Source organism: Osmerus eperlanus, chromosome 16, assembly GCF_963692335.1.
Source record: "Osmerus eperlanus chromosome 16, fOsmEpe2.1, whole genome shotgun sequence".
Classification (NCBI taxonomy): domain Eukaryota; kingdom Metazoa; phylum Chordata; class Actinopteri; order Osmeriformes; family Osmeridae; genus Osmerus; species Osmerus eperlanus.
In genome coordinates this window covers 4,954,078-4,971,743 of record NC_085033.1, presented here as the reverse complement: position 1 = coordinate 4,971,743, position 17,666 = coordinate 4,954,078, and the positions used below count along the sequence as shown (strand labels likewise).

Here is a 17,666-nt window from a genome sequence, read left to right as displayed (position 1 = left end):
ACTGATCAGGAGGGTATCCGTTCTGGGGATCACCCTGGGCAGTTATATAAGAGGCAGATAAACAAATACACTTCAAATTGCTGGCCACCATGGACAATGTCTCCCACCCTCTATATGACACCATAGTCAGTGAGAGGTAGACGTTTGTAACAGACTGGTCATGCCACATTGCTCACGAAAGTGCTTATGGAGGTCCTCCTAGACATAACTTTTAGCCAACTAGGAGGGTGCTAAAGTAAGACTCCATGGACAGTTGCACTACAGAAAACTACCAGTGTGGTGCACACCTAAGGTATTTTAACCTACTAGACATGCTCAGGATTCCTGTACTGGTTATTAGTACTATACGATATTGTACATTTAATTCAGTGTTTTATAAATATTGTATATTTATTGTTCTGCCTTTACTATTTGAATTTTGCTGCTTAAACAATGCAAAAGCGCTATTTCATTATGTAGTGGTACTTAAACAAAAACATGCAATATTAATCTTGAACACTAGAAGGCTTTAAACTTTTGAGTAGTGGATTGGTACCTCACGTTTTGAATGTATAGCTTGCCTCTTTCCACAAACACTTAGAGCTTGAATTATGTTTTGCAGGATGTGTGTTGGTTTGGTGCCAAGAATACATGAAGCCAAACCAAAACCGTAGCAACAAATGTCCCCACTGGTGAAATTATTTATCCAAATGTTCGCCATGCGGTGCCACTAGATGGCGCCAAATACCACACATTTTAAAATAAGACCCAATTTGCTACTTTCTATCATGTTGTTTTATATATCTTACACATACGGCCTACTATATGTATATATATATATTTATAGACATACAGAATGTTCTAAAATAACATGGTGAAGAAAGCAACACTTGAAGGTTGCATATGGGTGGACATTTTAAGATAACTAAACAATAATATTAATTTAAAAATAACTGATTAGTGTTGTAATTGGTTTATCCACCCACCTGCTATATTTAATGTATTTGATGAATGTGGCTGTCAACATCTCCCTGAAAATCCTCTAAATCAGGTGTGTAATGTAATGCTTCTCTGTCTAGGTGTGACCTAATATAATTAGTATGCTTATTTTTCACATAAAACATTCAATTTAAAACTTATGTTCTGAATAAAAGTATTTCAAAAACACTTACATACTAAAACAAAATGATATTTACACTAAGACCATTTTGAAGTAAAGCTAACCTGATGCAATCAATAATAATTTAATCAATAAAAATGATTAAATACTGAACAATCTCCTCGTAAGTCAGCCAAGTACCTTAACCCAGTTCAGCATTATGAATACATGGAAACAAGGAATACTTTTACTGGTATGAAAAGAGACATTATATATAATATTCATCCACAAGACTAAACAGCATATTTTCCTATGAAAGTTTAATTTGCGAACAGACCAAGAACAGATAACACCACTGAACCGTGATAAACAACAGAAAAGTAACTTAGCCAGGACAAACTTGTACCCTGCATGGAAACTGAGTAAATAAAAAATAGAACTCTCATGTAAACCATGAAATATGGAGGGGGTTATGTAGTTATAAGCAAACAAACAAACCACCAGACCCCCCACCCTCTGTGACCTACAGGAGGCTATAGGTCTGCATCAATCACGTTTCAATTTTACAATTTTACACTGGATTTAATTACAGGACTGTAAAGCAATAGCTTAATTTTCTTTTGATAAAATATCATTTGGATTTACCTTTGAATCTACCAATACATCTGAAATTGTTGAATAATTGAGTCCATTAAACCAATGGTTCTTATTCTGTTTGAGTAGGAATTGTAACCCAGTAGCTTGATCTACAAGATAGTCTCCAAAGTGATAAATGAAATGTGTGTTTTAGGTCAAATCTAATAACTACATTGTTACAATAATGCTGGTAAGAGGACATCAGGGCACTGACTCCAAAACTTCTGTCTTCATATGTTCTCTTGAGATGAGTAATGTTCCACAGAATTCCCCTCTGAACCTTGACTCCCTAAGGCAAGTCTATCTGGAATGGGAGGAAAGACTTAACTGTCAATAACAACATGCAAATAAAACGTACCGTACAAGCCTACAACTACAGAGGAAGTGAATGAGGTAACTGTTGTCCTTTGATGCAATGATGAGGGTGTGTAGACACAGCCAGAGGCCTACCTGCTCCATGCTCCCTGCCCCCCGATGGACCAGACTGTGGATTCATCCTTGGGGACAGCTCTTCTTGGATGCCCTCTAAGCGGGTGGTGGGGGGAGGGGGGGAAAAGAAGGGTACTGTGTATTCCTGAAATAAAACCAATACATAAACATGATGTACAAAGACTCATCAAAAGGATTAATGGAGTAGGCCAAATGGCTCATGCAATTGAGATTGTCTGTTTATGACACTTACAGACAACATATTCCCAGTGGTCTGTGTAGGTTCTGGATGGTAATGAATGGTTCCTGGTGCACGAGGGAAGTGTTGAAATACCATGGGTCCATGACCGCTCTTGAAAATTCCTTGTGGCGGTGGAGGCGGCATATTCACCAAGATAGCCGGGCATGTAGCATAGCCGGTGTTGATGCGCGAGTAGAACCTCAATGGCATCGGCAATGCCATCATTTCTCCGCTGAAGATATCCCTCTGAGCTACATCGCAATGACATACGGCAATGGGTTCAAATAGGACGCGGCAGTGGAATCAAGCAAAAGCATTAGCTCTCAAACGAAATTGCTAAAAATGGGAATGACACTCAACTTTACACATACGTAACTGGAATGGCTGCAATAACATTGCTTTCAGCTTCTAACCCTGAAGCAGAATGTTAGCCAAACTGTTCAGGAATGGTTACCGATCCACTTACCTATCATGAAAGGCGCGTCGTGCTCTGACCCACTCCAAGGCATATGGGCATGATAGCCATCTCGCCCATCGCCATCCCTGCAGTCCACCGCGCCATGATCAGCTCCTCCATGGGGTAGTTTTCTTCGGGGCGGCTCGCGAATGGTCCATGGTTCTTCTGTGGCAGATATGTCATGTGTAGGAACTTCCAGCTCAGCATAGGTTTTATCTGCTTCTTCAAACCTACACGGCGGAATCTTGACAGTTTCCACACGGTTTCTGCCATCTGGTGACATTTGTGCACATGCGTTAGCTGTTACCTTTTGGCCTAACGCTCCATCAACTGTCCCACTAATGTTGACAAAACTGGGCCTTTCCAAAGCCTCGTTCTCTGCTGAATCCTCAGTTAGATTTTTCTTGATTCGCCGCTGTTTAGCCATTATTTTTGTTCTTTCAGTTATAAGGGCACATTTCCAGCAAATACACCGAGTAAAAGGACACCTTCCCACGTGTCCCTTCAGTGAAACGATGAATTCGTGATTTCTGCATCTGGCACACTTCGGATTCCGCGTTCTTTTCAGAGGAAGGCCTTTTGACGAATTTGCATCGGAAAAATTTGCCATGATGAATTGCAGGATACGGATCAATAAAAGTTAGATTAAATGATCATCAGTCGTTGTATGTTGCCCAAATCATAAAACCCAAACAGATGTCTTAGCTACAACCAGGTGTTGAAACAGTGAACGCAAGGCATCTGTTAATCATGGTGCATACAATAATCTTTAAAAGAGCACGAGGAGGACACGTGATAAGAGAATTTGTTACATTTCGGCGTGGGAAAAGTTGACAAACAACATTCCCACGAGCAACAAATACAGATATGAACGCGTTTTCACACCAGAACGATAGAGTACCTGGACTTGTCTGTTGTCACTTAGGCTATCTTGTTGTGGTTGTATTGGCTATATAATTTGATTAAAGGTACAATAGGTAAGATTTTAAGTAGAGTTGTCCCCTATTATCTTCAGCATCACAGACAGTGTTCCTAGACAGTTATGTTCCAGCAATCCGGCTAGAGCTTTCCTTCTTATTGTTTTTCTGGTGTGAAACCATGCTCAAACCGTGGAAGTTTGTCAAGAATTGGGTGCACGATTATTATTTGAATAATAATAAAATAAAAATGGTTGCTAATGTTACTCATTGCTGCCTCAGTAAATACTTGAGGCTATACTAATCCTGGTTTATAATTTAACTTGAAAATGTTAAATTACATGAAAACACATGGCATTCATAGATTGCTGATAGAACCCTGTTTTCTAATGTCTATCATTAACAATAGCCTATTCAGAGAAAAGGTAACCTAAAGTGGTGGCCTGTTATCCACCTGCCAATGCCCTCCATCTTTGAGTGTGTGGCTGTGTAGCCTTGGATATAAGTAATTATGACTGTCATTCAGATGTAGTTGGCTGCCTAGTGCTCCACAGACTGTAGGAACAGCATCAGCCAATCTAAAAGTTTCCACTTCAAAATAGAATTCTGGTCTTGAATTTCAGATGCATACTTTACATTGTGTCCCCCTAAAGAACACAATCAGCTGAAAGACGTATTTACTGTTTATGAATAACAATTGTCTAGTGCAGATTAGAAGCGCTATATGGCTCACCCAATCAGCAGGCAGCATTGTAAAATAATGATGTTATCCATGGGTAGGAAGATTCCTATTGTAGGTTTTCCCATACAGAATGGCACATGTACTGGTGAATGTGTGACAGGTGCAGTGTTACAGTGTTACTAATTGCCACCCAGCAGTGACAGGCAGTGTCGGAAACAGCATCCCCGGCCAGCCTTAAGCCCCAGTCTTTTCAAACACGGAACACTGTCTTGAGAGGTGTCTTTTTAACGAGGGACTTGTTTCACACACACATTGTTGAATTCATACAGAGGATTACCCTGTCCACCTCGCCTCAGCCTTAGTGTTCTAAGAAAAGGATCACACAGATCACACAGACAAATCGAACTGTGCACTTGACAAGTCTTTCTTGTCAATTTAGCTATGATTTCAATGTACTCCCATTGGGAGTTCTTCATTGCTGAAAAATATATATCTCTCTCTCTTTCACACACACACACACACACACACACACACACACACACAAACACACACACACACACACACAAACACACACAGATGTATTTTGCCTCCTGTCTAAGCCTCTGTGTGCCGAATGCGTTTTAATTTAGTCATGATACACTTTCCTCAGAAAATAGGCTGAAAACTCAATTTAGTCTGTGTTATCTTGGACAGATTAGATCAAAATTTGATCCAGATCATTTTCCCCACTAAAACTCTGAAGGGATTTCAGTAAACTAATTGTGCCTCCCTTCAACATCACACCCACAACCATTGGCTGTCATCAGTTTCTCAGTACAGAAATATTAATCACAAGACACAGTATTCAAAAGCGTTAGACTTGATGCTGTTGTCTTCTATTTTAACGTAGTGTAACATAACGTAGCCTAGGAATCTGTCATGTTTTTCTTGACTATCAGTAACCCCTTGTTTGTCTGTTTTTTCTTTAACCTCCTAATGAAGAATACATATGGTTGAAGTGTTTTGTAATAAAAACTTCAACATTCGCCAGTTGTTGTGAACCAGCACCTTTATGCCCAAGGTCTGCGGAGAAAATGAAACTTTGATTATTGGCTTTCAGGACCTCAATTCCTGCTGCTGCTCACCAGGGCAAGAAAGGCCCTGAAGTGAAGTCAGATAGTGTGTCTGGTCTTCTGTGGACTTAAAGGTAAAGGTTATAGATTCCCATTTTGAGTAACCATGAAAGGGTATGATTATGTGATGGCTGCTGGTCCCAGAGAATTCTAGACAACATCTTTATTAATTTGACACGATCAAGTTTCATACAGCCCTTGAAAGGATGAAAACATGCTAACCGACAAATGCTATATATGTCAGCCAACTGCAACAGTAATAGGCCTTCCCAGTCCAGCACCAGTAACAACAGGGCCTTGTGTACAGTACATAAGCCTACATGCCACCTCCTCATCGCCTTTCCTTGATTGGCTAAGGATGTGTGTGTGTGTGCAGAGGGGGGGGTGCAGTTCTGCTTCAGCTTATCTCCATTAAAATGACTGATTATGCTGTCACCAGTGGTCGTGGCCTAGATTTGACTGACAGCATCGTTCATTCTGGCACAGGGCGCTGTAAGGCGCATTGTAAAGACCATTGTTGAACTCTTCTCTTCACAGTCCTGTAAGCACATTGTGTCAGGCTAGACCAAACAGCTCATGAGTGTAATTTCCTCGCAGCCATAGGGATGCTGGAGCCTCCAGTTCCACTTACAATTTGCATATAGACAAGAAGTGTTACTTTGCATAATTGTTTGGTGCATAGCCTATTAACAATGGGTTGTTAAACAGAACCAGTATGGCAACGTTGAGGGGAGTCCCAGCCCAGACAGCCAACTTTGTACCCAATGTCCAAGTGGACATTCCTGCCAGCGATTCAACTGACCCCAATATCACATTTCTTGCCACTTGTATCGCAAGGTACATACAGACGTTCTTTTGTTTTGTTACATTGAACAATTGTGTTTACTTTATTTTATTGTCAACTCCTGTGCTAGGCAAGTGCAATGCAAGCTCTTACCACCAGATGGATTCCTAATTCTTAAACCGAAACCATTAGTCTGAAATGTTTCTTCCAATAAAAACGAATAATCCTCTCTGTAAATCAACAAATCCATGTTGTTTTTATGTGAGATGCCAATTCAACATTTTGCACAACAATACCAGCTGAATGTGTTTTTTGATATTTCAATCAATCAATCAATTGTATTCATTGCCACTTACAAACAGCATGTGCAATTTGTATGATTGTGTGATAGTGGTTAAATAGAATCTAAAACTCATGTCATTGTATGGAGTCCCTAAATATGCTACCCATGTGAACAGGTCCACGCACTATCACTGGTAGGCCTATAAAGTTTGACCCTGTAACCTCATTTAACTTTCAATTGCCAAACCACTTCTCTCAAAGGAACAAACTGAGTCAGCATAGCATCCAATAGGTTGTGTGAGTGCCACTCGGCCCCAATCCTCTCTCTCACACAGTCTCTCTCTCTCTCTCTCTCTCTCTCTCTCTCTCTCTCTCTCTCTCTCTCTCTCTCTCTCTCTCTCTCTCTCTCCCCATCACACACCGAACACATGCGCTTACACTTCGCCATTCAACTTCTTCATTTGCGGCGGCAAGAAAGAATTGAGCACGTTACAGTTTTTTTAATTTATTCAACAATTCCACAAATTTGGCGTGATCACCGCCCTACGTCGTCATCACCGATACAAGTTGCTAGTAGGCAAGGGGGGTCCCTGTCGGTGAAGTACCACCGTCGCATCGCTAGAGGAACGGATTCCAGATAGGCTTTGTTTGTGGATGAGCTCCATCACCTCCTTCAGAAATGTGGACGGATATAAGGAAAATCCTACTCTTTCATTTATTAGTCCTGAAACTCCATTCCTCAAAAGGTTGGTTATATTTTCAATATCCAAAATTGTATTTATTGTATGATAATATACGTTTCGGGCTCTGTGGGATACGCGGGCACCATTTGATAACTGGAGGCGTTTAGGCTATGTGAAACCGATGTGTGGGAGAAGAACACTCATTGAACAAAAACTTCATAAATATAGCATGCGATATCCAAGTCGCTGCAATGTTATTTTTGCTATGTATTCTATATTTTCTGAAGAAATTGATGAAAAACGTGCGCGTACTTCGCATGTGCTCATTGGCTCCGAGACAGCATTCTGTAACGTGCATATAGAACAACCTATATAAATTTCACCTTTGTCTCAATGTAAAAAATATGGACGATAGGCGCCAGCATTCAAAACGATCAATTGCAGAAGACTTAATATGGTTCGTTGCTTTCTTATCCCGGCAGCCCATAGTTTTGTCTAAACAATGGCCAAGTGCTGCTGATAACGATGAATAATGTTGCATATCAATTAGGCAGTCATTTTCAAATGACAGTTGCATGAGCGCGTGGGTGTCACTCGGGTGCTCATCGATTGTTTTGATCCACTTTAAGGAACTACAGAGACGGAATGTGAGGATGGACAGTTTCAGTGTAACAACAAAAGGTGTATACCTACAATTTGGAGGTGTGACGATGACGATGACTGCTCAGACAATAGTGACGAGGAAAACTGCGGTAAGTAAAATAAAAGAACAAATAACCCCAAACTCATCTTTCAACTCAACAGTTGTCCAATATGGCCTTTCACCGGCGGACGTCACAATTTACTTTTGTGTGCCTGCCCCAGGTGATCTTGTATTTTAATATAAGCATGGCACTTTCTACATCACTTTATTATGGGGAAAACAGTGAGTGAACCAAGAGAGAACAGGTGCAACCTCACACCTGAGATTGGATGCTTCAGGCTCAGAGAGCGTTTGGGTGATGTAGTTGCTGCTGTCGCTAGTTCCAGGCCATTCACTTTGGGCTCTTATACTATTTCTGGGTCTGGGGCCCCTGGGTAATTTGTGGTACTGCGTGAAAGTTGATTGGACAGCACATCCTCCCGCCCACACAGTGTGTTGCTTTGACAGATGGATAGTATCGTATATAGACCTATGTAGGGAGCTGTACCAGGTAGCGAGGATTCTGTCAGAGCATCCTGTCAGAAATAATTCAAATTCCCCCTTCTCTCTGTGAGCCAGTGGCCTATATTAGAGTGCACACAAAAACAAATGAAACAATTGTGCCAGAACTGGGGAAAGAAAATGCTTTGTACTTTTGCCATGGTATGTTCTTTTGTCTCTGGGTTAATTTAGGGAATTCTAGTCTGTCTGTCTTAACACTGTGTCTGTCTCTCCCTCTCTCTCTTTCCAGCTCTCACTTTCAGTCTCTCTCTGTTGTGCTGTTGTGTTGGGGCCTCTGGAAGTCCCAGTCTCAGAGACCAGCAGGACATGTCCTCAGGCCCCCGAATGAAAACAGGTCACTTGGACCATCCCTCTCCCTAAAACATTCATGTGTTGCCACATCCCTGATTCTGAAGGATATTCACTGTGCCACCGGTTGTATTTCACTCAATGTCTCACAGCAAGTGAAATATATAGGACATTATACACCAGCTTTGTCATTTTCTGTGAGTGAAAACATTCCCACTGAAAGGCTTTTAGCAGGAGGTGCCTGGCCCAGCGGATTACACCGTCCTGCAACATTGCATCTCATTCCATTAGTTAGCTGTCTCAACCATTGTCAGTGTGTTCCATATCAGTGCAAGCAGGCAGATAAGGGAGATTGCCTCACTGGCAGGCAGATTGTGTCCGGCCAGCATCCTCTCCTAGTTGATCCACTGACGGTAAGCAAGAACTCCTTTGACACAACCAAAGCTTTTGGCTGTTTGACAAGAAAGATTTCATAGAGATCTGTCCTGGATTTATAGAATGCATATCTACTGTAGGTGTATGTGGAGGACGGTATGGGGGTCATAGCTGAATCGTGTCTTCTGAAGGGGAAGAACCAGGGAGCGGATGAGTAGAATGGACAGGGAGGCGTATATTTATTGTTGAGACTCATACGGAAAGCCTGCACAAAAACCACACAAACCCAGTGGCCTGGTGTGATTGGACCAAAGCAGTAGCCAGTGGGGGAGTGAGTCTTTCCCACTGAGTCACAGCCACTATGCCTCAGTCAGTCACAACACAATACAAGTTCATCTATATGACTAGTGAGTCACTGCAATAGGATCAAAATGGGGGAGGGGGGGGTTGGGGGTCGCCTGTTTTCATCAGGTTTTGTTTGTCGTTTCATCTGGGCTTGAACTACACTGTGTGCTCTACACGTGTTGGTGCCTTGGTGTTCATTTTGTATCCGGACCATCCCCCAAGCCCCTCTCCAGCCCTCACCACCCCACCCTCCTCCCTCTCGTGGCCCCTTCCCCCATCAGTCCTCCCCAAAGCATCTCAGCTCTCCCCCCACCCCCCATGCAGCATCGCAACTCCAAATTCCCCACTGAATGTCCACTCAGACACCCTTGGACACACACATACACTTCCACATGCATAATTACACACAAACTCACATGGGCACAAAAGCTTGCTCACAACATGGGCACACACACACACACACACTCACACCCTTTGCTCTTAATACTTAATTCTCCATATGATTTTTAAAGATGCTTCAATATAGTTGATATTCAGAACAATATACTGTTGTCTTATCCTCCTGGTTATGTAAGCTGTTCCACGCCAAACTAGGTTTTCTAAATGCAGAAGCACCCCCTCTCATCTCTCTCAACTAGACAGCAGTGTCGGTACAAAGGAATTCTCCATAGCCTTCGGAAGTCAGATTTGTGTCTGCACTGACATGGTGTTGTGGCGTATTCTCCCCTTTCCCTGGTTATGGCGACATCTACACTCCTCTAATGCTCCCCCTCTCATTTCTTCTTTGCTTGGATGTCATCATGCAGAGGAAAATGTCTGCCTAAATAACATTTGTTTAACAAACATTGAAAATAATATTTGTTTTGATAAAAACCCGCAATAGAGAGTTGCTAAAATTGTCTGTATCGAGGCAAAGGAGTTTGTGGTTTTGTCCCTGAGCAGTTGGAGGTGCTGACGATGATAATCGTCATTCTCCAGCAAAAACTGTAAATCCATTATTTCCACCTTACTGTTGTCTTATTAATTCATCCCCGGCCTCTGATTGGCTGTTCCGTCTTCTTCTGCTGTGTCAGAAGGTCCACCATCCTCTCCAATTCTCCTGCTCAATATCAGAAGACCATCATCTTGTTTCCCTGCATTCAGGTTGCCTCCTGTCCGATGGGATGACTGGCAGCTGGGGTTCATCAGCACCTTTTAGTTGCAGTCCTGCCTTACAGCAGGGCTGCTCTAGGGTTTTCTAGCGAAGAGCAAAATAGATATTGATCTGGGTTTGCAGCACAACCTCTGACGGCTGACACTGAGAACTTTCCAAGATGTTTTTCTTCCCTTCCTGGATGCTGTCAGACAGCTCGGTTTGAGATGGTCAGTGTTGGTAACCTTGAGATTGTAGTTGCCGGTCTGATGGTGGTGCTGGTTTTAGTGCTGGTATTATGAGGGAAGTTCCACACACAGAAAAGCTGGTGTAATTAGCCTTTTTGCTTAGCTGGCTCAACATTGTTTTATGTTCCAAACCCTTAGCATAATTTACAACCGGGAGGAACCAGAGACCCTACTGTTTTGAGAACCCATTCAGAATCGACGGTGCTCTTTTCTAATTATGTCTGGAAAGAGCTCCTCTCTGTGCAGACACGAACCTCCTGCGAGTGTAGACCCGTGAAATTCCTTTCTTTTTGGAAGCGAGTGTTGTTCTTGTGAGCAGAGGAGTATTGGAGACATTCCCACCTCTTCAATACTTCCCTCTCTCCTCCCCTCTATATTCAAGCTTTCCACTGCCTTGTAGCCTTAAAGGACTGTGAGAGCCATCTTGGAGTGTTTGCTTGCTGTGTCTCTCACCAACTCTGTAATGTACACCAACGTTTAGTCCCGTTGCCGGCAGGGGCCATGGGGATGCTGGGAAGAACCAGTGGGAGGTTTCATCCTCCAGTCTTATGTGAAATACTCTCTGGTGTGCCGTCATCCACACACTACCGCGGTAGTCACGGAGAGGCAGGCCTAGTCACCCCGATGTAGTCCCTCTGCAACACAATCCACTGGATGCCTGGGTATAGTAGGTCTCCCTGTCTCAGTCAAACCTGCACCACAACACCGACACATGTCTAATACAGAGGCGTACCAGACAGTTAGGAGAGAGTTGACAGGGCAGACAAAGAGACGGATTTTCGAAAGTGCACGACAGAAAGGCAGAGACGGATAGAGACGAGAAAGTGATTCAAGCAAATCGGAGGATGCAAAGTGGAAAAGAACAGTGAGATCCTGACAGAGATAGAGACCTCAATGGAGGGGGGTGGGGGGGTGGGGGGGCGGTAGCTTGTTTGTGTTCTTGACAGCAGCCTTTCATAATCTCAAAACAAAAACAAAGTGTTTTTCTCCGTATGGACAGGATTATCTCTATGGAATGACGTATATCTCATTCATTTGACAATATTCAAAGGATTCGGAAACATCACTAAGACTTTCTGTCCTCAACAGTGAGTTTCTGTCGGCCAGTCATAAAGAAAACATGTTGCGTGAGAGTGAACTTCCCCCAACCCACAGAGCCACAACTATAACTTTTTCTGCACCTGGATCAGAAGGCTTTATTTTGACAGCAAGGGAAGGCCCCAGAAGGGACCCAGCCCAGGAGAGCTTTGATCTGCCAATCCTGGTCAGTCAGCCATACCTGTGTGAAAAATGGTGAGTGTATCGGTCATCCCCTCCCTGGGCCTTGTTGGCCCATTGCTGTGTCTGGTTCCCAGAGCCTATCTCTCTAATGTGATCATTAAGAATAGCACTGGTCCAATCCAGCTATTATCTCAGATTAGAGCGTGACGCTGCCGGAAGATTACTGAATGCTCACGGAGAGAGGAGGGATTAATAGGGGTGGCCTGCATCCCCCCCTTTCCCGGCTCAACCCTTGCCCGACCCCCCAATCCCCCCCCCCCCCCGACCCCCTCAGCAGCTGCATCCACATGAGTCTCACTTGGTGTCCTTTCTGCTGTTCCACCCCTTGGTTTGGGAGAGTACATTTGTTTGTATCATTAGGTTTTTTGTTGTTGTTGTTGCTGTATCCTTGAATGTCATTGCACTCCAAACTCATAATCGACACTAATGAAATATTTCTCTTGGGGGTGAATCACATCGACTATCCCCCTAGTCTCTGCTCTTCTGCTCCGTATAGCAGCTTGATGATGTTCTCGTTGCTCCCAAAGCGACGCCAGATCGATTGTAATATCCGAAACAAAACAGGCCAGCGGGTTTACATTATTATTCATGCGACTGTGCGGTGTAAACTAATTCTGTTCATTTGTGAAAACCTCAATCACACGTTCGATTCGAGCACACTTATGTGTCAGAGGCACCACCCCTGTAGTCCGTATAGCTGTAAGCCAAATTTGAGATTTTGTGTGATTGGTACCATTTTCATGAGTGCGGCTCGGATTGATCCCCGCAAAGGCACAGCGGGACACTGGAAACACTTCACAAAATGACATGTTGAGAACAGAGAATGTGGACTTAAAGTTGGTCTTGACTGACTGTGGAGACCCCATTATACCAGTATCATACCGTCAGGGTCTATGTGACTGTGCTGGGTGCGTGTTTAGTTTAGCTGTTTAGCTGTTGTTTTGTGGTTCTGTCGGCATCTCTGTGGTCAAGTGTGCTCTTTGTCACTTATCCGTCATCTCCATTCAAAATAGGCGCACCTCAGAGCAAACGTGTTTATGGAAAGATTGGTTTAGCGTGTGGCGGTACACTACAGGTACCAGTGTCGTTCTTTGCAGCACAGGTCTTTTGGATGAAACGAGCCAAGGGTACCTTGTAATCGATGAGACACGTGTTGAACGTGTTTACGCTGGAGCGAGAGGCTGCCTACTCTGTGAGCCCTGCCCAGGAGCCACTGAGGCCGGGGCAGACAGTTCCTGTCAGGGTGAATGGATGTCATATTAGGGCTGCATGGGGGGGATGTTTACCCACATACCAAGTACTCTGCTCCGCTGTGCCAGTGACTCACTTATGGTACTTCGCAGAAAAGCCAGCTTTTTAAATCTTTTTGACTCACCAACGTTCTTGTTAATCTAGAGCGAAGCCAGGGGTTTCTTTGTGTGTTTTTCACTGCAGAGAAGAGTCGTATGCAAATGTTGGCCATCAGGTCTTCTATCTTTTTAATGAAGAAGTGAGTATACGTTTAGTAGTTACAGCCACGAGCAAATTGGCAGTGGTGGACTTCAATTGCTGAACTACCGTGATTCACCAATAGGTCCACACACCCCAACGAAAGTACATATATGTCACTCTCATATAGTAGTACTAACAAAACACCACTAATTATACAGCAAAGTGGCTTTTCAGTACACACTGCATTAGGCTGGTTCAAAGCCTCCAGTCACAATAGCAGGCATCTTTACATGGTCTGCAGAGCCAGCGACTCCCACGCAGGTGGCGAAGGGACTGGCCGCGAGGCTGTGAAATCCCTCGCTCCGCCCGCATGTCTCCCATCAGCTCTCCTGAGGCGTCGTAAAAAAAAAACGCCTGCCCCGCGACTTAAGAGCTACGAATGTGTTCCCATGTGAGGTGACGAGAGTCTGTCTAGCTGTGAATATGGTCCTGCTGTTGTAACAGGCTGCGTAGGACTGTGACACAGAGGACTGGGACTACTTAGACAGTGACATCTGAGAGCTACTGACGGTGCCAGCCATCGCTCCAACACAGTTGACTATCATCCTCTCATGTTGAGGTCGCCGATCGAAGCACTACCTAGGGAAAGCAGCCCTGAGGTAAAGGTTAGGCCTGGCCAGGAGGATCATAGCAGCAGCAGCAGCAGTGTGGGGTCTAACTTTCCAGGCAGATGATCTCTCTCTCTCGCTAAGTTATGTCTGAGTCTGACCTCTGTTTACCCTTGGGTGGGGGTGAGGGCAGGGGGTGCTGTGATGAGAACTCAGCAGAGTCCAGCCTGGAGTGCAATGTTTTTGAACACAGATCCACTGGCTACTGTGCTCACATGCGAACAGACACACACACACACACCAGACACACACACCAGACACACACACACACACAGGCATCGCAAGTGTGGGCCGGTCCAATCGATCGCAGTTTCTTCAAGACTCTCTTTTGCGGAATGGATGTGGACAAGTACGGGATTGTGCGGCTCACTGCTGACACTGATTACAAGAGAAGGAGGAGAGGAGAGAGACCCTACGGGGGAAATAGGGAGGGAGGAGGTGGACACAGGAGCAGGCTAAGAGAGAGGCAGATCTGCTGGAGCTAGTTGGTGGTTGGGGGTGGGGTGGTATGGGTGTAGTCCAGCTAGGACTGCTGCAGTGTCATTGATTTTAGAGTGGTTGTTTTGCTGTGTTTTTGGGGGGGGGGGGTTGCAATGTTGTAGACCCATTGGAGCTGACCAGGAACCTCACAATGGGCCGGTGGGCAAAGTGGGGCAGCAGAGACTAGGAGATCACATTATTCTCACAGCCAGTAGAGTACTGAGCCAGTCCTAACCCCTGCATGTGCATTAGCTCTAGTCCTTGCTGTGTCTGGTAGTGAGCCTGACAAACTGAGACTCACCCGGGATGCTCTGTAGCGCTCCGCACTGTCACTTGGCACCAAAGATGCATAGAGCATCTTTAAGGGAGGTGTCTGGCTCGCTCGGAACAGCTGTCTCTCTCCTTGCTGACGGTCGACCGCAGGGAGCCTGTGCTGATCCACGTCCGCTTCTGTTTGAAGCTGCTGCTCGTTGCTGCCGACAGGCCTGGTAGCGGGGCCATCCTGCCTCTGACACTCTCCTTACTGTTCCCCTCAGATTTCCACTGTCTGTCAGTCAAGCTGGCTCGACTCTCAAGCAGCTGCTCGCCAGAGACCTACCGGCCATGGAATTCAGTCATTCTTTGTAGTTACGTCCTCAAGTCTTATCTCGCCCTGTTTGGTGGAGAGACCTTTGAGTTGCGACCTCAGCACTGTAACCAGGGCTCATTGAGTGTGTGGCAATAACACCGTTTATATAGCAAGGTCCCTCCCGTGCTGGTCAAGGTCAACAAGAAGGCCAGCTCTTTGATGTGCAGTAACACCAATTTGCTGGGCTTTTAATGAAAGCGCCTCAACTCACATGTGGAAATGTGCTATGGAAATCCCCAAAGCACTGATCAAAGAGCCTGTTACGCACTGTACCGAACTGGCTTGGACTGGAACCACACATGCATAGTGTTTTGTAAATGTGGATGCTGTCATGCATTTTGCAAAAGAAAGGTTACCAGAGATGGAGGTTTATATTGAGCAACTGATGGCGGGGAAAGTTAGTTTCATTATTCATAACTGAAATCGAGTATATACTTCAAGTCAGCCATCTTATCCCTGATAACAGTCACCCTCTGTCTGCAGTCTGAGGTAGAAGGCCATTCTAGTTTCAGTTGCATAAGTAGACTGACTGAGTGGAATTGAACTGCACACAAGGGATAAACGTTCAATTATTCCTTGCAATAATAGTGTATGGTTAATTAAATTGCCACGGTTTCAGCTCCATGCCTCATCAGGGACAGACAGACTAACAGGCATTTCCTATACCTGTTTGGGCAAAAACAATCATCATTAAGGAAGCAGCCTAAAGGTCTCATAGAATTATGAAAGCATTAGTCATCAATCTTTTTCATAGTTCTCTTGTTGGTAGCATTCAGCGTACAGTTTTAGGGCCCTGATACCTTGCCTTGGCTCCTGCATCTCCCTCCCACAACTTCACCAGAAAGCCTTTTTTCATATACAGTATAGAGGACCGGGCTAATGCTGAATTTGGGGTGTGTGGTTAAGGACTATGGATTAATTCCCTGTTTACTATGTATTTTAGGATAAAAATAATTTGTAAAAGGCTACTCGAGCTCGAGGACCTTATCAACTTACTGCATCGGGCCAGCGAACAGGTAATGCTAAGCCCTGAGATACCGAACTATGCCAAAACCTTCATACAGCATGTTTATACCACCAGACAGGAGTAAGAAGCTAGATGCACACACACCTTAATGATCTTTCAGACCAGCTGGAATTTGGTTCTCAAGTTGTACTGAAGGATTCACCTGTTTAGTTATTTAAACTGCCTTACTATACATTTCAAACCAACCAGGTTCAGTTGTTCATCCGAAAAGCTTTTTCTACCCTACAATTCTTGTTATTGGGGCATCTTTTCAGTGTAAGTAGATTGAGTAAAGCTTTTCTAACCACCGGATAGACTATTTTGGTGATTCATGTACAGTTAAGGTTTTATTTTTGTGTCAGGGTAAACTTCTGGGTTGTCATTGTATTGTGTGGAGGAGATGGAGGTTTTTGGCCTGTGCTGTGTAATCTGTCTCTCTGTGAGTGTATCGACTGCATGGCTGATCTTTTCATAGCCACTCTCCTGTGTGTCCACAATAAAGGGCATGTACTCACAGAGTCTATCATCAGACAGATAGTCTTTCCTCTATCAACCAAGGACGCTGTGTGTGTGTGTGTGTGTGTTTGAAATAGGGAATGGAAGGAAAGGGGGAAATGGAATAAGAGGCAAGCGTTTTGAGTGTTTTTGTCTTTTTCATCTTTATTGGACAGAGATAGTTGGAAAATATACGGGAAATGTAAGGGAGAGACAGGGGAGGATGCAGAAATGGCCCTTAGCCAGAATGGAACCCGGGTGCTGCGTTAAGGCCTCAGCCCATATGGCACGCACGCTCTGTGCCCCCCCTCCTATGTTGTGCTAACACACTGTAGGTATATTCAAAGGCAAGGAAACGCACAGCTTCTTGCCCACTAAATGTCTTAATCACGCTGCACTGTGCGCAGATTTGCTGAAACGGGAAATAAGGCCGTGGGCGCTACCGGTGTTATTCTAATTTACAAGCGGAGCGGCAAAGTGAAAAGCCAAGCGAACCTTGTTACAGGGTAGTGACGGCGTTCCATCGCTCTCTGGTTGCTCCTGCCTGCTGTCAGACGAGCATCGCTTGTGTGGGAGGACACTGGGAGGCTGTAGAAGCAGGCCAAGAGGCGAACCTCTTATTCCCTATTACATTGCTGCTCTTCTCTTCAGCTCGCAGACAGACGCTTTAATCCACTGTGACAAATGTAGAGACATGTGTAGCGACTGCAGCCCCGCTGAGAACGGCTGTGTTTTAGTGGCAGACCGAAAGCATGTCACCTAATACAGCTAAACGCAAGACCTC

General features: G+C 44.4%; 2 protein-coding genes across 2 annotated transcripts in view; one reads left to right on the top strand and one right to left on the bottom strand.

Moving 5' to 3' along the window:
- Window positions 1-1,381: 1,381 nt before the first annotated feature.
- On the bottom strand, window positions 1,382-3,725 carry LOC134036444 (uncharacterized). The gene is made up of 4 exons (XM_062481403.1): window positions 2,851-3,725; window positions 2,397-2,635; window positions 2,165-2,288; window positions 1,382-2,018 (listed from the first exon to the last, which is right to left on the bottom strand). The coding sequence occupies exons 1-4, from the start codon at window positions 3,449-3,451 to the stop codon at window positions 1,945-1,947; spliced, it is 1,038 nt and encodes a 345-aa protein (XP_062337387.1). The 5' UTR covers window positions 3,452-3,725; the 3' UTR covers window positions 1,382-1,944.
- A 3,335-nt stretch (window positions 3,726-7,060) lies between these two features.
- LOC134036805 (low-density lipoprotein receptor-related protein 8-like) overlaps window positions 7,061-17,666 on the top strand; it is a 40,974-nt gene continuing 30,368 nt past the window's right edge. Inside the window, 2 exon segments of the mRNA XM_062481905.1 lie at window positions 7,061-7,364; window positions 7,931-8,053. Coding sequence (XP_062337889.1) covers window positions 7,298-7,364; window positions 7,931-8,053 — 190 coding nt within the window. The 5' untranslated portion in view covers window positions 7,061-7,297.